The 25,373-nt window shown below is 44.9% G+C and overlaps 1 protein-coding gene and 1 pseudogene across 1 annotated transcript in view; one reads left to right on the forward strand and one right to left on the reverse strand.

Annotated features, from left to right (window-relative positions):
- Positions 1–8,775: 8,775 nt before the first annotated feature.
- LOC143975303 (bile salt-activated lipase-like) overlaps positions 8,776–25,373 on the reverse strand; it is a 32,098-nt gene continuing 15,500 nt past the window's right edge. Inside the window, exons 6-10 of the mRNA XM_077477567.1 lie at positions 22,696–22,813; positions 21,181–21,367; positions 15,263–15,466; positions 9,811–10,008; positions 8,776–8,993 (exon numbers count right to left, since the gene is read on the reverse strand). Of these exons, the coding sequence (XP_077333693.1) occupies positions 8,819–8,993; positions 9,811–10,008; positions 15,263–15,466; positions 21,181–21,367; positions 22,696–22,813 (882 nt within the window). The 3' untranslated portion in view covers positions 8,776–8,818. The remainder of the gene's footprint in view (positions 8,994–9,810; positions 10,009–15,262; positions 15,467–21,180; positions 21,368–22,695; positions 22,814–25,373) is intronic.
- On the forward strand, positions 12,155–12,247 carry LOC143989503 (U2 spliceosomal RNA; annotated as a pseudogene).

The raw sequence follows: 25,373 nt of genomic DNA on the forward strand, positions 1-25,373 counted from the left end.
TGCAGAGGTAGGAACGACTTCCTGGACCGAAGTGCTGGAGACCTCAGCCACCAAGCAGAGAGTCCCTGACTGACTGACTCGCCTGAATCTGCTGATCCAGGGATAACGGAAATATGTCCCATTGTGTCAATATCTCCTTCTGCAATACTCTGGTGTGAAAGTGGGCGTACGGTACTGCCATGAGGCGAGAACTCGCATGCAGAAACGCAGCGTCGACCACCTGCGGTTCAGCAATAGATTTACCGCGGCTCTGAGAGTCTGCAGTTTGTCTGAAGGGAGAGAAACTCTCGCTTCCATGGAGTCCAGCTGTAAGCCTAGGCACTCCATCGCGGAATCGGTATGAGCACCGACTTTTTTTTTCTCTAGGTTCAACAGCCACCCAAATACCTGCAGGATTTGCATGGTGATCACCACATCCTCCTTTAATTCTGAGGTGGAAGCTGCTCTCAGAAGGTGGTCATCCCGGTAACTTACGATTGCGATCCCACATTGTCTCAACAACACCAAAATTGGAGTCAATACCTTGGTAAGGACTTGGGGTGCTGAAGCCAAGTGAAAAAGGAAGAGCCACAAACTGGTAGTGGGCTTCCCCGACTGCATTTCGCAGAACCCTCTGATGCCTGAGGCATACGGGTATGTGCAGGTATGCATCCTGGATGTCCAAAGATGCCAAGGAGTCCCCTTGAGTACAGCGACTACTGAGCAAGCCGATTCCACACTGAGCCTCTGTACAAACACAAAGCAATTGAGGCTTTTAGGTCCAAGATTGGACGTACCCCTTCCTTCTTTGTGGACTACAAACAGATTGGAGTAGAACTCCTGGAACCTTTCCGACACCAGAACAGGCACTATCACCCTGTGGCTTAGCAGACCCCATACTGGGCCCATGGGGCCTCCCAGCAAGCGGGGAGTAAGGGTATGCTGAAGGGAAGAATCTGTTTGGTGGCCAAGAGAGGAACTATCTTGTAGCCAAGGAAAACCAGTTCTCAGACCCATTGGTCAGATAGCCGAGAGGCCCACCGAGCTGCAAACTCCGGAAGACCCCCCCCCCCCCACCCGTATGACGGGCGGGGGCAAACCTTCATGCGGTAGCACTTTTTCTCACAGGCTTGTGAATCCAGGGACACTTTCATCCCCAAGGGTCATCCTGTTGGACTGGGAGCGTTTAGCCAAAGTCCCGGACGGATGACAAAAACCTCTTTTGAGCAGAAAATGAGGGCTTTTGCCTGTGGCGAGGCTCCTTAGTATTCCTGGCCTGTGGGAGCAAGGTACCCTTCCCACCTGTGACATTCTTAATAATGTCATCCAACGAGGCTCCAAAGAGCTGCTCACCAAGGAAGGTTAGATCCGTCAAGGCCTTTACAAATGCCTGGTCTGCTGACCAGCATTTCAGCCAAATCAGGCACCTCAGCACCACTGCAGACACTGAAACCCTGGATAGCAGAAGAAGCGTAACCAGAGCCACGTTTCAAACATACTTAAAGTGGAAGTAAACCCGCCTATCGTTTTCATCCAAGGAAGCTGCCATCTTGGCCTCTGTTTAATTTTCAACTGCCATAATGCTGCATGTGATCAGTTATGACACCAGCCATTGGATGGTTTAACAGTTTGATTGAAAGCACAACCAATGTGACAGTTAGCATTCCCGGCATGCCGGGAATATACATGTTTTTTGAAACTGTTAAATTGATGGGTTTACTTCCGCTTTAAGGCCGTGCGCTAACTGGTCTGCTACTTCCACACAGACGGGAGTAGCCTGCTGCTTCTCCAATTCGCAGCGCAAAGTTTTGCCCATTCAGTGAGTGTCTGCGACAAGTGCTGGGGTCAGCACTGGTCATATTGCTGACCCCCAACCGTAAATAAGGAATGGGCCACTGCCTCGGTTCCTGCCCGTGGGGTCCTTAAAACACAGGAGCCCCTTCTACCGGGATTGTGGTTACTTTTATTTAACCTGGATACTGGGGGGTCCACGACTGGAGGAGCCGACCATTATTTAGAAAGGCTCTTCTCAAGGGGGTAACGCACCGCCGTGCGTTTTGGGACCGAAAAAGGTCAGTTGCGGTCGCCCCCATTCCTGTAAATGAACTTATCGAAATAAGTCAGATACGGAAACACCTTTGTCAGGTCACCTTGAGGCCAGGTGACAGATGCACACTGTAGGGATCAGGCGTGCACCGCAAGGTTGTGGACCCTATGGCTGACTGCTGCGGACAGGAGACAATCCCACTGGGATTAGAGCGTAAGATTCCCTGGGGCGCGGAGTCTAGTGGTGAGGATGGACTTGGCTGCAACTGGCTCCAGGTCGCGATCCCCAGGATCCCCCAGCTCACACCCACAGTAGGCAACAGGAGGATAGGGATGGTGAGGGACAAAGCCAAGGTCGGGGCCACAAGCAGACAGGAATAGTCAGGGACTCGCCAAAAGGTCAGGATCACAGGCAAACACGGATAGTCATGGACACGCCAAAGTCGGTAACGGAACAACAGCAGAGCACATGGCAGGTAACAGGACGCTAAACACACAATGGTTGATCAACCGGGATGGCCTGCAGTGCACAGGTTAATATAGAGCTCCCTGATAGGAGCTAGGGTGGAGCCATGCCAGAGGATGGATTACAAAAGCAGACAGGTGAGGGTCGGCTGGTCTCTAGATGAACACATGGGAACAGGTTAGCAGACAAATTATTGCATAACCATGACAACCTTAGGTGCACGGGCTGGCTTACGGGACCCAAAAGAGACCACTACTGCAGCAGAAGGACCTGCTGTATCCTGATCCTCAGGGTATCACGCACAGCTGTGATAAATGCTCCAACTAATGCTTTTCTTGCGCAGACCCGGACGGGGACTCATCCTTACCGTCCGATCGGTCCTGGTCAGCGTCATCTTTAACGACAGAGCAGGGGCCACCAGTCACTGTGGGGCCCGAGTCTGCGCCAGAGCTCTCCCTGGAGGACGGAGGAGGGGGGCAGGGGCCGCTTTCTACCACCTTTGCGCCCACACACCGGCTCCACCCTGGTAACAAACGTTTTCAGGACCGCCAACAAGGCGTCCAAAGGTGCTGCGCTGTTTGCAGGCGAGCCGGTTGCATTTCAGGGAGTTAGGGAGAAGAAACATCAGTTTCTGAAGCCATGCTGACCCACCCTGTCTGCCACCTGTTGGGGACTTAGGACAGGTGTGTAGTCCCAACCTCCTAGTTGCTGCATGCCGAGAGGCCCCCACCACAGGACTCACCACCCTGATCGAGTTCTGCTCCGTTCAGCTAGCAGTGCCTGTGTCATCTCCCAGGTGTCTGAGTGAAGAAAGTGTGCTGTTCTGAGCCTCAGGGACCAGAACAGCGCATAAAAACCTCTCTGGGCTACAACAAAATGGCAGCCAGGCATCCAGTATAAAGGACATAATCACAGGGAAAATGGCAGCTGAACTACAGTAAAATGGTTCCTGACCATGCTTCTCCCTGAGCCACACCAAACATGGCCGCCAAACAACTGTACACAGAAAGGGACAGTGAAAAAGGTGGCAAACAGCGCTACAGCGATCAGCATGAACAGACCTCCAGACACCCAGGAGACAGACAACAGACACCCAGGGCACACCCACCCAGCGCAGCCCCCCACTCAAGGTGAGGGCCCCCAGGGGACCCCTGTCTATTTGGCACACACACCGCTCAGCAGCCCATGCAGCATCCCTCACAGGGGGGGAGATAGGGACAGGGAGAGAAGAGAGGGAGGAGAGGGACCCCCGAATCAACCTCCCAGGGAATGCCCAGCTGCTCAGCCCCACCGAGGCAGGGAGAGCTGTACTTACAATTCCAGACAAGCTGGGGACATCCCATCACAGCCCCACTCTCCGATCAGTACGGGGTGGCTACTGGCCACGGCACACTGTGACGCAGACATCAGTAGCCCGGTCATATGTGTGCCCCGGAGCATTGCGCTCACCGGCCGCCCCTGGAGCCTGAGGGGCATGTCGTGGCCGACCCAGCGCGGAGCTCTGGTCTGCACACGCTCGCTGGCAAGGCTGGGGAGACTGCAAGGATTAGGGTATCCAGCCTATCACCCAGTCAGCTGTTGATAGCAGATCACAGGATCTTCATCTTGCGCAAAAGGCAAACTTCTGCAGAAAAAATTCCAGGACCGATGGGCCCACAGGGTTCCTAGGTCCATCTCCTTCACTAGGCAGAAAAAAACTGAAGCTGCAGGAAGCAGGCTGCGGGGATGTTACTGGTGGGACCGCCCCCTGGGCGGAACTGTAAAGTTCTGTTTTTTCACATACCTAGTCCTCTTCTGAAGGTGGTGTAACAACCCTATGGTCAAGATTAATGGAGCTGTGTCAGTCAGTGAATGAAAGAGAAATGGCCATGGTTACATCATGCTCAATATAGGGTCTCACTTCAGGAGACAAGTTTATAGGGAGTCTGTGCGTACCTATAGGAAATGGTCCACAGTCTTCGTATCCAAAAAATCTGCCCTAATTACTATGCTATGAGCAAATGTCTCACAGACACACAAATCTAAAACAGAATATAGACAGTTAGGACTCCATGGCTTTAGGGAGTCTTAGGATTTCTGGCCAAATCAGGTCTCAGGACCCACTTCCTGTTTGGCCAGGAGGAGAAGCAATGGCCTCAGATCTTCCCTCAGCAAGCATCGGGCCTCCAAAAGGTAAGGCCACTGATCATCGCCATCCGTCTCCCATGGGGGGTAGGTTAACTGGAACCACAAGGGTTGGGGGGGGGAATGCTGCCTGCCCCCCCCCCCCTCCCAAAATACTGAGCACCAGCCAACACCGATAGTAGGTATCACTTCTACAGTGATCACTTCTAGCTCCCTCTCACAGACATGCAAATCTAAAACAGAATATTAGACAGAGAGCTAACACTTTGTCTGATCTTACCTAAAGAAGAATTGCATCAGCATAGTTGCAAACTACACAGCAACAGGCAATTGTTCAGAAAACTAACACTTTGGTCAGGACTGGTTCACACATAGCATAGTGTTCAGAATGTAGAGGTCAGGTCTATGCAATGTAGTACACAGCAAATAAGAGTGTAGCCATCATCACTATACAATGTATTGCACAGTGTGCAGTATTTATCAGTCACTTACATTGCTGGTCAGTGGGAGTAAAAAAATGCCCCAACATCAGTGGAAGGAAGAACGCCATAGCAGGAATGCTCAGTGGGAAGAATGCCCAACAACCGTAGTCTGTGGGAAAAGAAATTCCTGCGTCTGTTGTAAATGTTAATGGCATCAGTGTCCAAAAGAGGAAGAATGTCTTGATGTCGGTGGTCAGTGGAGAGAAGATAGCCTTGACGTCATTGGTCAACAGGAGGAATTTCCCGACATCTCTGGTTAGTGAGAGGAGGAATACACTGATGTTGGTGTCCAATAGAAGAAAGAACTCCCTGATGTCTCTGGTCTGTGTCTATCTAGCTAGTTGGACCAGGAATGCCCTGACATCAGTGTTCAGTGGGATGAAGAATTTCCTGATGTCTGGTCAGTGGTAGGAAGACTTTCCTAATAACTGTGGTTAGTGGGAGGAAGAATGCCCTGGTGTCTGTGATCGATCAGTGGAAGGAAGAATGCCCTGGCACCTGTGATCAGTGGGAGGAAACATGCCCTGGCACCTGTGGCCAGTCGGAGGAAGCTTTCCCTGGCACCTGTGGCCAGTCGGAGGAAGCTTGCCCTGGCACCTGTGGCCAGTCGGAGGAAGCTTGCCCTGGCACCTGTGGCCAGTCGGAGGAAGCTTGCCCTGGCACCTGTGGCCAGTCGGAGGAAGAATGCCCTGGCACCTGTGGCCAGTCGGAGGAAGAATGCCCTGGCACCTGTGGCCAGTCGGAGGAAGAATGCCCTGGTACCTGTGGCCAGTCGGAGGAAGAATGCCCTGGCACCTGTGATCAGTAGAAGAATGCCCTGGCACCTGTCATCAGTGGAAGAATGCCCTGGCACCTGTCATCAGTGGAAGAATGGCCTGGCACCTGTGATCAGTGGAAGAATGCACTGGCGACTGTGGCCAGTGGGATGAAGAATGCACCTGTGGAATGCTCTGACATCAACAGTGAGCAGGAGCTAGAGAAATTTTTTAAAACAAAAGCACTGGTGCAAGTGAGGTGTGGAGGGGAAACATGGGTATTAGCTGGATAGAGAGTATGTGGGGGGTAAACATTGGTTTTACATAAAACTATCTCATGCTGCTCTTCACTCACTCAAAAAAAATAAAAATAAATAGGCAGCTTACGTTCAGTTACATTAAGGTTCAGCTTGGACCAATGTAAGTATGCATGTGCCATTTTATAGAAGATCCCAATGGAAGCTAGAAATCACTGTAGTAGGCAGTGGCGGCCCGTCCATTAGGAGCGCAGGGGTGCCCCCTACTCCATGCATGGATTTCAATGGGGCTCTAATTGGCTTCAAAAAGAGAGGTAATTCTTTTCTACACCCACTTTATGTTTTACAGATGTGTCAAGGATCTTTCACCTATATGTGCTCTTTCAATAAACATAAGGAATTTAAATAAAAAGAGAAAATAGGCACCTGATAAAATGCTAAAAACAAAGAAATAAGCTACTGCTCTAACTGGAACCCAAAGGGCCTGGAAAGTGGAAGCAGCTCCTTTCAAATTAGGTCTTGAGATCTTAATGCACATATAAAAAACAAACACACAAGGGTGGTGCCTCCATCTATGTGTAGCGATTTATTTAAAAAGGCATAAAAAAAAAAAAACTTTTAAAATGAAATGCGCTCACTAGATAAAAGTAGATGTTGTCATAGACCCATATAGATCTCCATAGGATCACAGTGCGGCTGCAGAGTTAATAGTTTTTTTTATGTCTTTTTAAATAAATCGCTACACCTAGATGGAGGCGCCCTCTTGTGTTTGTTTTTTACATGATAGAATGCTACTTGTCCATTTGTAAAACTTTTCAAATAGTTAAAAAAAAAAAAAAAAAAAAAAAAAAAAAAGATTCAGTAGTGTAAAAAAAATAAATAAAAAAAACTTGTCTGAACTTGTCTTAGGGGTTCTTGTAGTGAGTGTGGCTCTCTGATTTCTCTGCTATTACTTGTGACAGCATATAAGCAGAGATATGGGTTACCTGCGAGTCTAAACTATCAAAAACTTGATTTTCCCCATCTCCTGTTGTGTTTCTAGGACAGGAAGTATGAGAAAATCTCCCCAGTAGGGACACAGACATTACAAAAATCTTACAGATGTTCCAACCCTTACTCGCTCTATTCAAAGGCATAAAAAAGTTTTGGTTAGAGATTCTGTTTATGTAAAAAAAAACTTCCCTGCCTGAAAGGAGCTTACAATCCAATTCTTCCTACTACAGCATACAAGAATAACTGAAGAAACTACCATTATGTTTAAGTGGCGGGAATAAACCAAGGCATGCAGAGGAAGCCCAAATAAAATTCATGCAAAGAGTTTCTCATCCTACCACGATTCATTTTTAATTTGTGGTAAGTTAGAGAGAATGTTACAGGAGAAGTTACACCCCATTGCAGGAAGCAGGGAAGGCCCCAGAAATTCCTTGGAGTGGAGCAATCATTTTCCTGGAGTCCATAAGACATACAAGATGCTGGGATGCGATGCAGGCCAACGTCAATGCATAGCTAAGATATCAAGTTTAGGTGGTCCCTAATCATTTCCTCATATTATTGGAGAGAAAGCACTTTATTTCCACCGAAAGCATGTAAATAACCAATTCCAACAACAAACATTAAACAGCTAATCAAGATGATGTATAAGTCTGTATAGCTCCGTACTGTGATTTCTGCACCTGCTCTATTTCTATCTACCTGGCCATGGGATACACAACATATGGTACTGACCTTCAACTTTAGTTCCTTTTTTTTAATTTGAAAAATAATTTTGTTGCACTTGCTTCACCTGTGTAGGTGTGCATAGGCATATTATGAATATAGCCTACCTATTAATTTCCTGCTATCGGGAAGGCAGGAGCCTGGGAACATCAATTGTTCTGTGCCACATGCTTAACAAAAGAAAAGGGAATAGGGAAGGGCTGTACAAAAGGGGCATCTGACGCATTGTGGGGGTGTAGCAATTCTAGAACACTACTCAGAACTGATAAGCAACTGTGAATTTTATCAGGATTGGGAAGACAAAAAGTAGAGGGCAGTGAGAAAAAGTATTCGTGCATCCTTAAGTTAGGCCCCATTCACACCTCAGTGTTTTGGAGCCTGAAGCTCCTAAACACTGGAGGAGAAAAAAAATCAATTATTCTCTATGGAAATGGTTCACATCTCCACTACAAGTCACCTGAAGCCAAACGCCTGAAGCTCAAAAAAGTTCTGGAGCTTTTGTAGCTCGGCAGGAACACAGCACATTGTTATCAGTGGATGTAATTGGTGTCATTGGGCCACATTCTTGGTGTCATTTAGAGGAATTGTGCCCCCAGGGTCGGATAAATGCAAGAAAAGGACCGCATCCAGGCCCCAGCCCGAGTTTGGAGGCCACTGATCTAAACCCTCTCCGAATTCCCTTTGTCGTTCTTTTATTGCGGTTCTAAAAAATGCACTTTGTTTTAGATATAATCTTACCAGGGATTTTAAAAGGAGAAGCATGCTTCTATTGGTTGTTTTTATCTGAATTTTAAACACCCCATAATCTGTTTGCCTTTGCAGCTTCTGCTTGGCATTAAATTACACCACTAAGATTACTGTTAGGCAAAGATGCCAAGCCCTTCTCCAGCCAACATCAGTGTCAAAATTCCAACACAATTATAAAGACAGAGAAACACGAAGACACAATGTACTTTTGCAATGTGCACTTTATTTCAGATTGGGGTTTTACAATTATGCATTGGGCAAATTGCAGTAGGTGGTGCACCAAAACTTGACGTAAGGAGACCTCAGGTCTTGTTTCATGGACTTACTAGTGATTTTCTTGGTGATCTCCAGGTACATTCCGTACTGGGTGTTGTAATTCAACCAAGGTGTGGGGACTTTAGAATTTCCTTTGGTGGGATCTCTGTCAAAATGGCAAAATATTTTGTTAAGAGTCAAGTACTAGAGGTGTGTGACAGCCAGGTTCTTTTTGAAAGACAGCCAGGTTAATTATTGTGAGGGGTAGGGCTGGTGTCCATAAGTCAGATTTCAAGTGAAAATAATTTCAAATGAAAGCCGCTAATTGTTTATTAGGACAACACTTCACTTTTCCTGACTAGCAATACTTTTAAACAACCCAAGTCTAGAAGCCCCTCCCGTGCCCTTCTCATACCACTATACTCCCTTATACTTACCATCAGCAGAAGACCAGTACAGGAGCCATGGCCTATGCCAGGCCATACAGTACTGGACATGCATGCCAATTATCTATAGGCTCTACTGGATAAGTCATCTTCTTGCAAGCTTACAAAAAATGGCTATTCCATTACGGTCTATACAGAAAAAGTTGCAAAGCCTCTACAGCTCCGAAGAGGATGAGAGAACTGCCTGGCTTGGTGTTGTCTTCAGCTCCTAAACTGGGTCACTCTCTGATCTAAGGTATGTACAAGGGTTTATACCTAGTTTGAGGGGTTAGTTTAAGCTGTTTAAAAGTATAGCTATCCAGCTTGTGTTAATCAACTGCCCAATGATTAAATCATCCCGACTTTTAAAAGGGACTCTGTTTTGAAGCAAAACATGAGGCACTGATGGAAACAGCTTTTTCCTGACCCCAGTTCCACACGCTCGTTCTTTAGCCTAATCATAGAGGTGATTTGCTTAATAACAGAGTCCCATTCTTCTGAGAGAAAGCCAATCATGTTTCTAAATGTCAACCTTGTTGTGGAAGAAAGCTAGCTTACCCAGTCGCAGCAAAGTTAGTCCAGTAAGCAATCATGGCTTCGGAGACGTCACGGTCTTGTGGCCTATAAGCAAGGGTGTTCTTGAATGGTTTGCCAAACATATACTGCAGGTCTTCAGCATGATCAGCACCCATCCAGCTTGGGTACACAGGCATGCGAGATGGGTGGGAAAACAGGTAGCTGTAGGTATTGGCATTCCTGAAATAAAACAGAAATACTTGTGAGCGAATTCCTGTGCTTTTTTTAAACCCTATTTTTAAAGGCATAAAGAGGCTGCCAATACCGATCTGAATGAAAATGCTAGCAGCCTTGATTTTTTTTACAGTGAGTGGCCTTTTCCCCTTTTCTTCTGAAGACTGAGGTGTTTGAGTTGGAGAGGCTGAGGAGGAAGGTGAAGCTTATAGCAAAACATTATTTTTCTTTTCACATTAGTGACGACAGAGGAAAGTCAGAGCTCCTGATCTGTGTGCTTATTCTCTCGATCGGCTCTCGGTTGCTGCCGACGCCATCTTCGGTATGGGAATGAGGAAGTGAAGCCTTGCGGCTTCACTTCACCGGTTCCCTACTGCGCAATAAGGATGGTCCCTGCTGTCTCTGGGATCCGTGTGTTTCCTAGCAGACAGCGGGGGCCCCGCAGAAAGTGGCGTAAATACCCGCAGAATCTGCGGCTATCTATGCCCAGAAGTGGGTGCAGATACCTATATTATACAGGTATCTGCATCCCCCCCCCCCCCCTGAAAGGTGCCAATTGTGGCACTGGAGGGGGGGAGGGTTCCAATGAGTGGAAGATCCACTTTAGGGTGGAGCTCCGCTTTAAGAAATGTCAGAGGAGCAGGCAGTCAGCGGAGAGCCTTAAATGAGGCCAGGGGTTTTTCTGATTTTTTTTTCTTTTTTGGGTTCCAACGGTGCGGCGGGGGGGGCGGTGTGATTGATGATGGGTCTACACCGGGGGGGGGGGGGGGGGGGTGCATGGTTTTTGATTTTTTTAATAAAGGAATTGTCAAAAACTCGTGTACTGTCTTTATTCACTTTTTAGGTGAATGGGTAGGGTTACTATGTACCCCATACTTATTCACATAGAGGGAAGGGATGGGATCTGGGGGCCCCAAATTCCGATAAGCCCCCCATCCACAGACCCCCACAGACCAGGGTTGTGGGGATGAGGCCCTTGTCCCCATCAACATGGTGAGCAGAGGCCCCCCTACCCCAAAGCACCCCCCCATGTTAGGGGCTTGTCTAAGGGCTTCTCTGCCTTTTGGCTAAGATCAAGCATAGTATCTGTGCTTATGAGTTGCCAAGTGGTGGCGCTGTGCTAACTGTCCCGTATCCACGGCAGTGAGTTAGGGGTGGTGGGGTGGCTATGTAAATCCACTTGGCGTAATGGTAACCCGGACAGTTAGTATCAGGGAGAGCCGAAAGCGGACTGCTCGAAGGATTACCGAGGGGCATTAATAGGTCTCCTTTAGAGAAAGCCGGAAGAGAAGCACAGGGTCTAGCCAAAGGGTCGGGTCCCTGGCCTTCTGGCCTAGATTTGTGTAGTTCCTGTTCCTGTTAGTTTTTTGGAAAAGAACACTTGCCCCCCTTTGCCACCGGGGGAGGGTAATATTTCCTAATGTAATTAGGCAGGAGTGATGGGAGTGGTGATGAAGCCTTATGGTTAGGGGTTGGAGAAAGCCTATGGTGCATGTGGGTGCCATAATTCTCACAGTGTGGGGGGCACTGAGTTTTAGTGGCACCTTGGTCATTGCACCATACACACTTTTTCACACTTGCCTCTTGGGCCAGGCCTTTTGGCTAGGACCAGAGGAATTTTTTATTCCTGGCCTAAGGGGCCGACCATTGTCCAGCACAATGGTCACTTTCACTTAACTCCACTTCCTTCTTCCCTACCTTCTTTTATTTATTAATCCCGCGTTCATCACCGTTTTAAACTTTTTTTGTTTGATGTGTACACATTTGATACTGTGTGACCAGTAGGGTGTGTGTCCTTGGGCCTGCCCTGAAAGTCTTAGGAGGGGGTGGACATAACCATCTGGCTTGGTTCGCCATCTCTCTCATGGGGTCTCCTTTCGGGGGAGCCCTACCTAGTACTTGAGTGGGTCTGTTTCGGCAGACCTTCCAGAGAACGGGGTCCATCTGGTTTCAACCAGACGGGCCATAGCGAGTACCTCAGTCCCCATCTGGAGTCCAAGGCCCCGGAGGATCATGGTGAGGTCCTTCTTTTGGAGGACCATTGCAGGTTTTGTGCTCACTCTTTATGTGTGTGCACTTTTGGCACCGGGTGGAGTTTTTGTGTGTTTTACACGCTGCGGGCTTTTAAAAAAAAAGAAAAAAAATCAGTGTGATCGCTTTTCAGCCTTTTGGCTAAGATCAAGCGTAGTATCTGTTCTTATCAGTGATCCAGTGAAGGCGCTTTGCTACTATATCCTGACCTGACCAAGGTTGGGGTGGTGGCTATGCAAATCTGCTGGAGTGATATGGGTTTGGAAGGTTAGTACCGGCTGGAATAGAAACCAGGGCACCCACAGGCAGTTGGGGCATGGGTGTAATCCCCCGAAAAAAAGCTGGAAGAGCCCATTACCGCCTGGTTTTAGCGGTCTACCTTGTCTTGCCATGGGCTGGGAAGGCAGCGGGTCCCCGGTGCCTGTGCCTTCTGGGAGTGGTTGTCCTAGGGATGCCCTTAGTAACACCCGGGTTTGGGTCCCCACTGTGTGAATTGAGCACATGGTCACAGCAGCAAATTTGCTTTCCCTTATGCACTGCACCTCTGCTGGGCCTTTTGGCTAAAGTTTGGGGCAATGTTTGCTTACCAAGCCTTAGCGCCCAGCCAGTGCACTATTTGGGACAGCCACTTTTCTTTCTTAATTTTTCTCCCACTGTTTTTCATGGATGAAGAGTGTGAGTCCTTAGGCTCCTTCCTCCCCTGCCTCTGGAGGGGGGGGTCTCTCTTTGGGAGAGCTCCCCTTCACTTAGTATTCGGGGGATGGCTTTTGCTATGTCAGAAGAATGGGGTCTGCCAGGCCTTCTGGCTAGGCAGACCATGTAAATCCCTGTATACCCATGTCCCCATCAGGAGCCTTGCGCCCCAGGGGTCAGGGTAGAAGTCCTTCTCCTTCAGGGGTGAACTAAAGCACACCCTTAAGTGCACTTTTTTGTGTGTGTTCACATGCAAATTTTTTCATTGTAGGTTTTTGTACCAACATAGACTAAAAAATAAAAAAATAAAAAAATAGGTGTGGGGACTGGTGTATGTCCCAAAAATAGAAACTGAGTTTGAGGAGACACAGGAATGTCATACTGGGACACAGCGGCTGTGTTCGTGCAGCCTCAGTGCCCCAATTGACATCAATGGGATGGCCTGCATTGGTGTTCTGTGTGGGTAAACGCAGCCCTGCAGAGGCGTACGGTATAGTACGCCCTGTGTACACGAGGCTTCAATACAGCATGCGTGCATAAAAAATGAGCATTTGAATACTAACTTAATAGATATGTGCAACAACCAATGTCTCCCTTAAAGCTAACAGTATACTGGACTATAACTTAACAGGATAAGGGCAATACTAGGCACTCAATAATAATGGAAACTTTTTGCATAGACGCTACTCTGTTGTTATACAGGAATTGCCTTTACTAATAGCACAAAAATGTGTTTGTTGAAGCACTATGGTTTTTGTTTCCTTATGGAGGACTGTAAAAGGTCTTGGGGGGGGGTTCAAGAGACCCCTGTGACTCCTCTCAATAAATCCTTCTGGGTTTACCCACAAAAGCACAATTTGCAAATGATGAAGCTTCCCATTCTTGGGAGACTACATCTTGTATTAGTTATATACTTAGAGTCCCCTTCTAAAGTATTCTTTGCCCAGGTACTTTCTCGCAGTACAAAGACTAGGCTCCATACACACTATTAGTTTTTCTGCAGATTTTTGACTTCAAATTTACCAAAACCATGTAGTGCAAGGGATTCAAGGGGGTGGTGTTGCGCAGTTCTATGTAATAATCCAGCAATACTCAGAAGAGGGATAGTATATTACTGTATTCTCAATACCAGCATGAATAAGTGTAGTATGATGTGGAAAAAAGGGATATAATCTAATACAAGTACTATTGTTTAAAAAAATTGCTTCGTAATAATATTATGCAACCAGTACACCAAGACAGTTCAAACAATTCCAAGGTTGCTAATGTAAACAATCCAGAAAAATGTGAAAAAATCCGTACTAAAGTGCAACGTGAACCAGTGGGAAATAAATAAATCTAGACAAAATAAATAATCTGTGGATATGGGGAGAAGGATTTGAAACATCCAGTGTGTTTATATATGCGGTTATTACCCTTGCCACAAGGTAAGGGCCCACTACTCATCAGTGTGTGTTTGCACGAAGTGGAGAAACACCTGGATGCTGTCACATTTTATTGGAGAGATTGCACTATTTGCACAGTGAAGCACTTGCACTTGAGAAACCGCTCATATTTTTTTGCACTTTATATGGAATGAACACTGATACTTACTGTCATTATTTTTTTATTTTTTTTTAATACTTTTTTAATTTTTAATTTTTTTTTAGATATTGATATATTTATGCATTTGGATCAAATTACCTTATATATTTGCTGCTACTTGAATATTGATGCTGGGCTGGATGTAGAGGACGTTGTGTTTTTTTGCACTTGTGCATGATATCAATTTATATTTATTTGTCTATATTTATCCATTTCCCACTGGTTCACGTTGCACATATTTTTCTGGATTGTTTACATTAGCAACCTTGGAATTGTTTGAACTGTCTTGGTGTACTGGTTGCATAATATTATTATTACGAAGCAATTTTTTTAAACAATAGTACTTGTATTAATTTTCCTACTACACTTATTCATGCTGGTATTTTGAGAACACAGTAATATACTATCTCTCTTCTGAGTACTGCTGGATTAGGACATAGAACAGCGCAACACCACCCCCTTGAATTATTTGTATGTAGGTGAATACGGCTTGATTCACTTCAGTGTATGCAGCAGTTCCCTTCTTTTGTCCTATATATTGTATTTCTTTTCTCATGGTAGCGCAGGAATATTTATTTTTATGTAGTGCAAGGGCCTGCTTGATTGCATTCAAATTGAAACTCTTAAGGTTTGACCACATATTATATGGTTTTGGTAAATCTGAAGACAAAAGTCTGCAGAAAATCTAATAGTGTGTATGGGGCTTAAGTCTTCTGGACATATAGCCAACAGTAACCTTGAATGCCTAAAATATAGAAGTGCATTGTTCCAGGAAACTGACACCTGATCTAACTCTTATCTCTTAGCTATACAATAGCTTTTGATGATCAGAGAATAAACTGAGAACGCGTCCAACCTTTGAGCATGTACAGTATGGGCTTCTTTATATTACAGTATACGCAGACCACTTCTAACTTTATTACTTACATAACATTTAGCTGTCAGTACTTACTGTGCATGTATATAATGAAGAGCCAGAGCCTCCTGTGTTGGAACCAGGAAGATGTAATCAGTCTCCACATCAACCACTGTCTTCTTCATGACCTCCTGATCTGGGTTTGCTCCCCATTGGTTCGTGTAGAGTTCAAAAGCGATATCCAGCGCGGAAGATCCTTTAGGAAGGGTCAGCCCCTGGACCAGCTTAAGCACCTCTTCCCTGAAAGAGTTGTTACACAATGCATAATATCAGAGGGGACTATATTTAAAGTGAATCTAAACCCAATCACTAAAATCTCATACAAGCTGTAAAATGTTAGTAATTTTCTAGTTCAATGATTTTTTTTATTAAGTTATCCAAGTCCAAAATATAGATGACTCTACGTGTGTTAAATTACAAAGTGTCTATATTCTCCAATATCTTTACTAGCGGAAAACGTGGCTCATTAAAGTTTATTAGAGTGTGATTTATTCTGTGTCTCCACGGTCAAATTTCGTAACTGAGGTTGGTTGATGGTGGATGGGCTTCAAGGGCATTGTGCCCCAGCCCTCCCATTAATCAAAGAAGTATATCATATCAGTTATATTGAGCGAGAATGCAGAAGAATAAGAAAAATACTGAGATATTTTAGACATTGAAATTAGTTAGTGTCACTTTAGGGCTTTTTTTAAATCTGCCGTTTTCATTATAATACTTGGTGATCCTGCCATGAAGGTCCTTGCTTAGCCACTTTTTGCTATTTGGTGACTACAATCTCCCAGATGTGCTCCTACACCATCATCTTTGACCCTAGTGAAGACTTAAAGTGGCCTTGCCAACACACATTGTACAGGCATGGTCTGCCACTGTCACCATCAGGAAGTAAAAGTGTTCAGCCCGCACTAGAGTGAGAGCATGTAGACCAAGTTCTTGAAAGAGACTGGAGAAGATCAGCAGCACTGAGATGCAACAAAGGACCAACAAAAATAAAACGAAAACAGTGTTCCTTAAAAAGGAAACACTGTTTATTGTTGGAGCCATTTCAGTTCAATGGGACCTTGGCACAACAGAAATTTGTAGCTGCCCGGATAAGCATCAGAGGGGCCAATTAATTAAAGTTGATCACATGTGACGTTTGTATTTTATATGAAACATTGCAAGAAATATTTGAAATGTCAATTAGCTACAGTTAAACACCACATTTGCAGTACATACTGACAATATAATAGTTCCCTGTGGTAAATATTGCAAAAAAATAAATGTTATACTACATTAAAGTCAATTTACCAAAAAAAAAAACAACAAAAAAAAAAAAACATTTGTTCATCATCTCAGTATTTACAGAGATCACCATTGAAAGGGAGTATTTACACTGTCAACCAATTCCTACAATATAATGATGGTTGGTGTAAACACCGCTATCGCGTTTGTGGTAATTTTACATTCCCCCTTTACAATGGTATTAGATATAAATTAATCTCTTAAACTGGTGGTTAGTGTAGATTCCCCCCTTACATTGGTGATCGATTCAGTGAAAGATTGGTTTTCAGTGGGAGAAGATCTCCAATTACATTGGTTTCATTGGGTGAAGGGACCAATTTATTGGTGTCAGTAAAAATGGTCCCCATTCATTGGTGGTCAGTGGTTACATTTCCTGAAACAGAAGCTCCTCTGGACATGCCGATTCCTGTAGTCCTTGCAGCAGAACTATACAGTACTCTTATGCCGCGTACACACGGGCGGACTGTATGGCCTACTTAGTCCGTCGAAATACATTTCAGCGGACAGTCCGCTCGTGTGTGGGCTTCAGCTGACTTTTTCAGCGTGCAGTCTGGCGTACTAAGTATTTCGGATTTTTCGAAATTCTGTCCGTCATACTTTGGTTCAGCGGACAATCCGCTCGTGAGTAGGCTAGTTCGACGGACTAAGAATGGCGCATGCTCAGAAAGGATTTACACGGCGAAAGGGTGCATTGCTGTGTATTGGACTTCCTATTTCTAGTCCCGTCGTACGTGCTGTACACGTCATCGCGCAAGCTTTCGACGGACTGTTTGTGCATCCGTGTGTGGTCAAGTCCGTTCATTCGAAAGTATGACGGACTGTCCGTCGGATTGTATGACGGACTAAGTAGGCCATACAGTCTGCCCGTGTGTACGCGGCTTTAGGCACTGTCCACAGACCTGGAACCCAGACCTGGAACCCACCAAGGGAACTGCCCTGAAAGTACCTTGGCTATTATCAGGCTACTGGGATTTCTGGGCCCATTAAAGTCAGGGGAAGCCGCTATTGGTAATGGGGCCCCAGGACATTAGAGGCCCCTGTGAGCCTGCACATGATGCATGGCATGGGTGATACAAGGGTTGGACAAAAATATGGTAAACCAGGTAAAAGAACAAAATTGTTAATTATTATGGTGTTTGGCATCCAAGACGGCCTCAATTCTCCAGGGAATTTACAAATCTAATTCTTAGATGGTAGATAATAGAAGCTGATACCGCTCTTCATGCAAAAATCATTTAGGTCTCACAAAGATGCTAAAGGCGGAAAACGAGCCCCTTTTCTCCAAAATTGATGATAGTGGCTCTATGATATTGAGGTCTGGTGACCGTGGCGCCCAGAGAAGGTGTGAGACTTCGTCTGCATGCTCATCAAACCATGATTTGACAACACAAGCAGTGTGAATCGGAGCATCATCATCTTGGTAAATGGTGCTGTCTTTGGGAAACTCTGGGGTTTATTTACTAAAGGCAAATCCACTTTGCACTACAAGTGCACTTGGAAGTGCACCTGCTGTAGATCTGAAAAAAAAAAAAAATGAATTTTTGCTTGTACATGATTGGATGATAGAAATCAGAGCTTCTTCTCATTCCAGATCTTCCCCTCAGATATACAGCCACTGCAGTTCCAAGTGCACAGTTTATTTGCCTTAGTAAATCAACCCCAATGTCTGCACCTTGGGGCGCTCATGATCAGACAAAATTTGTACATAGTTGCTGGCAGTGACTCTACCTTTCAAGGTGATGATGAGGTTTGCAAAATACCAAGATACGGTTGCCTAAACAATGATTGCACCGCCACCAATCTTTACAGTTGGCACAAAACAGTCCTGGTCATAAGCTTGGGATGGTGTTTGCCACACGTAAACATGTCCGGTGGTTGGGAACAGTGTGCAGCTTGATTCATCAGACCACAATACAGTCTTGCATTGATCAATAGTCCACAATTTATGGGTGTCGTCCCACTCTCTCTTCTTTGGAGCATTACTATCCGTCACTAGCGGTTTGGCAATTGCAGCTCACCCGTGAAGGTTTTGCTTATGGAGTTCCCTCCACACAGTTTTTGTGGACACAGGCTCACAGCGGAAGCAAAAGAATGTGAGGAAAGGGGGATAGCCCGTTTTAAGCCCCCCCATTTCCCTTGTGGGATGGTGGCAGTAGGAGTTTCAAGCCCCCCATTGATTGATTTCAATGGGGGGTTTTGCAATACGTCAAAAAAGGTCAGCTGATTGGGAACGTTGTGGAAGTTCTGGGGGGTCCTCCAGGACAGGTTATTTAGAGTAACCTGACCACCCAGAACATTCCAGAAATTGTCAAGACCTCTATTTAAGCAGGAGGCTGATGGGGATCATCGCCAGATGGAAATTTAAAGAGCGCCCTACTCTTTTGTTTAATTTCAAACCAAGAGCTATGGTGAATGGTTAATTGTTTATATTTGTGACAATCAATAAATAAGGCTACGGCCATTATTAATCCAGTTTGGTCTTTTTTGTATGTTTGGAGTTTTTGCCGCCTACTGTCACATGTTACATCACTTCCCCTTTCAATGCGAAACATGTTGCCACTGTCACACCTGCAAATCATGTAATGTTTCCATATTTTTGTCCAATCCCCTGTCTGCCACTGAGTCTGAAACCAGAAGATGACCAGGAGAATGTCAATGGAAGTGATATAATGTCAAGGTAGAGCACTGCCATCATATCACTGGAGGTGTGCAATAATGTGCACATATGCTGTGCGTACTTGCACATTATGATAAAAGCCTTGGGGGCCCTGCATGCATTCAGTTCTACTAAAAGTAAACTTTACAATTCTAGAATATAGATATGCATATTCAAGCATATGGTAATTTCCTTCAAATTTGACTGTAGACCAAGTAAGTGCACCTTTACTAATATGGAAGAATCTGGACTGAGGCAGCTATTATTTCAGGGTTTGGTTCTAGGATGCTTGTGACCAAAGCTGCACAGCGGCATTACTCACTAGGACACAGGTGACAGTGTCAATGGTTGTTATGGTGCAGGCTAGAGCTCCACAATTCTGGATAAAATGAGAATCCCAAATTGTTTTGCTTAGAATAAAGATCACAATTTTTGCGGCGTAACATCATCTTTCACTTTATAAAAAAAATGGGCTAACTTTACCATTTTTTGTTTTGTTTTGTTTTTTTGAATTAATTGAAGTGTATTTTTTCCCAAAAAACTGTGTTTGAAAGACTGCTGCGCAAACACAGTGTGACATAAAATTTTGCAACAAATGCCATGCCATTTTATTCTCCAGGGTCTCTGCTAAAAAGTATATATATATATATATATATATATATATATAATATAATGTTTGGGGGTTCTAAGTAATTTTCTAACAAAAAATACTGATTTTAACTTGTAAGCAACAAGTGTCAAAAAATGTTTTGTTTTTAAGTGGTTAAACTGCCCTCATTTACAGACCAAAGTTCTTCCCTTTGATCTAAAAAGAACTAAAAGATACTTTGTATCTTCTCTCTACTCTATCTCTCAGCGCTGAGGAATGTTGATAAACATTTGTTGACCTTTTTTTTTGACAGCTCGGCTCTGCACTGTTTACATAGAATCACAGAAATGGCGATTAATCATGCAGCTCTAGTGCAGTGAGTTGCCTGCTCCATAACAACCAATGACATGACATAACAGCCAATGACACTGTGCGGCCTATGGGCTTAACATACACAGGGCTATAAATGCACAGTTTCCAGTATGGAGACTCCATCCTAAGTGCTACAGCCGTTTGCAATTATATTGGCCAGGTAACACACTGACACCTTTGCTACCATAGTGCTATGTGCTGGGTGTTCAGTGAACCCCTGTGCCTTTAAGGAGGGGTGGGCTCCCTCCAGGATTACCTGCCCTCAAACTGTCCATTAAAATGCATGTGCTTCCATTGTTGGAGACTCACAAAAATTAGAGTTAGTTCCACAAAAAAATGGGGTGCCTTGCTGGGGCTCTGTGGCTTACGCATGCATTTGCAAATGTGTGCAACTAAACCCCTATTTTTAACACATAATGTTAGACAGACAAATTTGGTAGTTCGCAGTCTGGTCGGTAAGTTGAGTTTGGAAATTTCTTTGGTTTTGTTTTACATGTGTTGCCCTTTCAATGCTCCTTGCTGCAGTGCCCAGTTATAGGTGGAAGCAGTGACCACTTATTTGTACTAAGTGCTACAGCCCATCAGGTCTCTATGATTGCCATCTGAGGCAGCTGCCTCAATTGACCTCATGGATGGCACAACCCTGTAAATAATGTACTTCTAACTGCCATACACGTGCACAAATTGGATTTTTTTCCCTCAGTGTGTTTCCCCAACAGCCATACAAAAGAAAGAAGGTCAAATCCCATAATGTAATGGGAACATATACTGCTCTACCTTCTTTGACCCATGATGTAATGGTGAGGGTTTGGGGTCTGCATTGTATATAAGTAAAGTGAAACTATTATTTGGGGTCTGCATTATATATAAAGTGGAAGTATTGTTTGGGGTCTGCATTATATGTAAATAAAGTGAAAGTATTGTTTGGCTAATTAAATGCTCCTCTTTTCTGCATTCTCAGAAGGTCAGCAAGAACAATTTAAAGCTCTGGGAAAGGAATTGCCAAAAACTCAAGTGATATGAACGACAACAGTTTACATTGTTATTAGCACCCACTTATAAATCTTCTGTAAAGGCCTGTTTATAGCTGGCATATCAATCCCAGCAAATAGGTGCCCATCCATATTATTTACTCCGGCCATATAGTCCACATTAGCAGCATTGCCAAACAGATTCCTGGGCTCATCTGGGAGGAAATCGCCATCAACGACTGGAGAGAAAGCCAGATAATGTACCAGGGGATCTGCAGAAAATGAAGAGAGCATGGCTGAGTCTACCAGTCATCCAGATAAAAATAGGCCCTTGTGTAAAAAGCACAGTGGTCAAGCCATATAATCAAACATTAAAAGTCTGGTGGAGCAACAATGACTTTGTATGAGCAAAGCCAGCACAGACCAACTGGCCCACTATCCAGAGAGAGCATAATAAGAAGAGAGCTCTTGATGGATAGTGGGCAAGTGAGCCTTGTGTTAAACTTTTAATTTGAAAGACTTAAAATGGCCAAAAGAGTTGCTTTCTGCACCGGACATTAGAAAAATATGCAGGCTGCATTGTTGGTCTCTCTCTAAAACTGCTAGTTGCCTGGCTATGTCTTGGCTTCAATGTTTTTGAGTCAAAGAAAATGCATGCAAAAAATGAATGTTAAAAAAATACAAATTGCTTAATTCTTTGCTTGTTTTGTGGCAGCAATGCCGGAGAGTCAGCCAAATAAAGAGAACATAGTATTTTCAGAAGGAAAGGTCAGCAATATATTTGCATAAATAAAAGAAAATTAAAGAAGACCTCCAGATATAAAAGACATAGAATAATGCAGTTCTGTATTTATTAATAAATACATACATACACAAGCAGACCAAGTACCTGAATTTGACAAGCTATTAACCATTTGCTGTCCCTGTACATCATAGCTCAAAAAAGGTAGGGAAAAGCAGCACAAGGAGCCAGTGTGCTGCATTTCTGCTTCTCTTTTCACTGTCCAGTCTTTAGGTGGTTAGGAGACCTGTTAAGTGAAACTGCAGCAGAGAATGATCTGCTGTCAGTCAGGACTGTGCTGTGTGGGAGATCTGTGTAATTCTCAGGTCAGGATGGATAGAAATATAAATAGTCTGGCAGGTAAAACAGTTCTCATATATGTATTTAAATGTGAAGTTCACCTTTTAAAAAAAAAAGAAAGAAGAAGAATCGCACCCACCATCGGCTCACAGGTGCAATATCAGGCTGCTGTATTCTCTTCCTACCTCTGTATGAGCTGTCAGTTTCAGAGCTGCAGAAAAAGTGAACGCAAGGGTGTTCATCAGCGCCCTAGCAGTCCATTGAAAACTACAAGCCGTCTGCCATGGTGTCAGACAGGACTTGTGTCTAGTAATGTGTGTAGTCTCACACAGACGTGTCAAGTTTTGACAACAGATAGGTGGGGGTTACTGGGGGAGAGGGAGCTGCTGTATAGTAACATGTTACACCGTAAAGAAGAATAACTTATCCCTTAATCTGTGTATTTAGCCGTTTGCCTGGAGTTAAACTTCAATTCTTTTACCATATTTCCTTAATTTTTTTTGAGCACTGAGTACTTACACTTTAGGTTATTGAAGTCCAGATGATAGGCCAGAGTAATGGCTCTGGGGTCTGTTTTACGCAAGCAGTCAGCAAGGGCCTTCGTTTCGTTAACAGGACAACCAACACCTTCTGCAACCTGCAAAAATATGTGCATCGGTATGACTTTTCAGTAGTTGCTAATAGGAAATCTGTTTAGGTCTTTAAAGGTTGTAGGCCTCTAACATGCAAATGAAACATCAGAATATTCTGAATATTCTCACTTGAGAACCACTGTGAGTCAGCTCCACTTCATCATAAACGACACATAAAGAACAAGATGTATAGCACTTACTACATGTGAGCAGAGGTTTTTTTTTAAATTCCGGCTTGCTCAGCTATTATAACATGTTAAAGAGGAGAAATGGTCAAGCGTAAATACTATTTTATTTTTTATTTTATTTAAACAGGAAGGTTATCGATGGTACTGTAAAACACAGTATTACCCAATCATAACCTGATTGGAATACCCCCCCTACTGATCCCCATGATGTCCATGGTGTGTCATTAAAGTATGTCATGCCTTGCGGTCAGTGGTGGCTGGTGGTACATTTCTGGGTGGGGGGAGAAACAGTGCCCCCCCCAGTCAGGTCATCCGCAACCACCCCTCCCCCTCTGGTCGTTTCCCAGCCTGGCACTTACCCCATCAATGGTGCGGGCGATGGGTGGCAGCTTCACCTTTGCTTCTCCTCAGCATTACAGTGTCTCCTCCCACCTCCTCCTAGGACAATTGGAACGCTTCTCCTTTCGGCCAATCGGGAAACGAGGCTCGCTTCCTGATTGGCTAGGAGGAAAATATTCGCTATTGTCACACACTGCGCCCTGAGCCCACCCTTTTTTGAAGCCTATTAGAGCCTCTGGTTCTAATCATGTGCTTAAAAAAAAATCCACGATTGGAATCCATGCATCCAGTGCACCGCATGTAGATTAGGGGGCTGGATGCATGGATAGGTGAGGCGGCGCCAATGTGCCCCATATGGATGGGCCACCACTGCTTGTAGTAAAAATGAATTAAAATGAAATAAATTCCTTTAGCAATTTTAGAAACACAGCACCTTTCTATTGTGTAAACCACAACAAGCATAATGCAGTAGTTATTAAAACCCAACTCCAAGAAAGCCTAAAAATTAACCCTTGCAGTCTAAAGGTCCTGAACATTATCAAGATTAGCTCAGCAACCATAACACTGCATTGGATGTGAAGATGCTTAGAGACGGTTCCCTGGCGGAGCACGGGGGGGGGGGACCTTCTGCCAGAGGTAAGGAGGGTCAGGTAAGTTAAAGTGCTTTTACTGACACATTTTTCAGGAGCATTGGCAGAAAAACTACAGTAACTGACTCTGTGGAGCCTATCCATGTCCCCCCTCCTCCTTTCAATAAGATGCTAATTACATAAAAAAAAAAAAAAAAGGATGTCATTACATGCCTTTGGACCCAATAATGTCAGAACTGGGTCAGTAAGGATGCGGGACTGCGTCCCCACTATTAATGCATGTCATAGAATGAGTTTATTGCCCTGTGTCCATTCTCTTCCCCTCTGCTGTGCCCAGAGCAGCTGCCCCCCCCCCCCCCCCTTGTCCCAGCCCTGCACTGGGTTTCTGTGCTTCTCTATGCAATGCAGGTAGATCATGGCTGATGGGAGGTGACAGTGGCGTGCTGTACATAGCTTCCTGGAAATATCACAGTAACCTGAGTAGAGATGGGCTCAGGCATGTTTGGAATCCTAGTCCCAACCCGCCTGCCCGATCCTGCCAGGAAGCCGACACTGCACAACGCTAATCACAGGCAGTGAGACGTTTTCCGGTCTGTGCATCTGTGGACTCGGAAATGACTCACTGCCTGTGATTAGCAGTGTGCAGTGTCGGCTTCCTGGCAGGATCGGGCAGGTGGGTTGGGACTAGGATCCTGAACATGCCTGAGCCCATCTACCCGATGCAAGCAGTGGGCTGGCTATTGGGAGAAGTTATAGAAATGCCAAAATGCCTTGATGGGTGGATGTTCCAAGGCAGGCTGTATCTGGATGCAGACCCTCCTAGGTAATGCCCACATCTGATGCTGGGCCTTCATGATTAAGAGAGCTGAAACCAAATAAATGAAAAGGGAGGGCCAGGGACAGCATGACTAGAAAGTAAAGGGCTGGATTATGCTGGACGTCCTCCAAGCAAGAAATGAGGCGGGCGCTATCTGACTTGCTGCAACTTCTAATGCACACTGTGAGAAGCTGACTGTGTGCAGTGAAAGCAATTATAGTACAGGAGAGGAGCATGGATACTGTGCAAGAATAAAAGAGAAGGCTGAATATCAATTTTAAATAGAGGACAAAGTGGAGAAGTGTGCCTTTGTCTGTACAAAGGGCTTTTAGAAAGTCACCATTTTCTAACTTTTTGGAAGATTCAGCACCTCATTGGGTGGCAGGCACATTGAAGTTAGTCCAGTTTTACTTTGGCTTCCCTGTATAAGTTACAGCTTTAATGTAAAGCACAACTTTAGTTAAAAGCCTTATTGAACACAGCGTGGTAAAGGATCTGTTTTTATTGCGGTTTCTGAAGTCTTTTGGAAGAGTTTCCCCTCACTTCCTGTGGTATCACCAAGATACCCTCACTTCATACATGGTCACCAGCACAGGAAGTGAGGAAAAATCTCCACCGCAATGACACTCCC

This window comes from Lithobates pipiens, unplaced genomic scaffold (genome assembly GCF_037356315.1).
Source record: "Lithobates pipiens isolate NorthernLeopardFrog02 unplaced genomic scaffold, aLitPip1_a1.2 Scaffold_1, whole genome shotgun sequence".
Taxonomy (NCBI): Eukaryota; Metazoa; Chordata; class Amphibia; order Anura; family Ranidae; genus Lithobates; species Lithobates pipiens.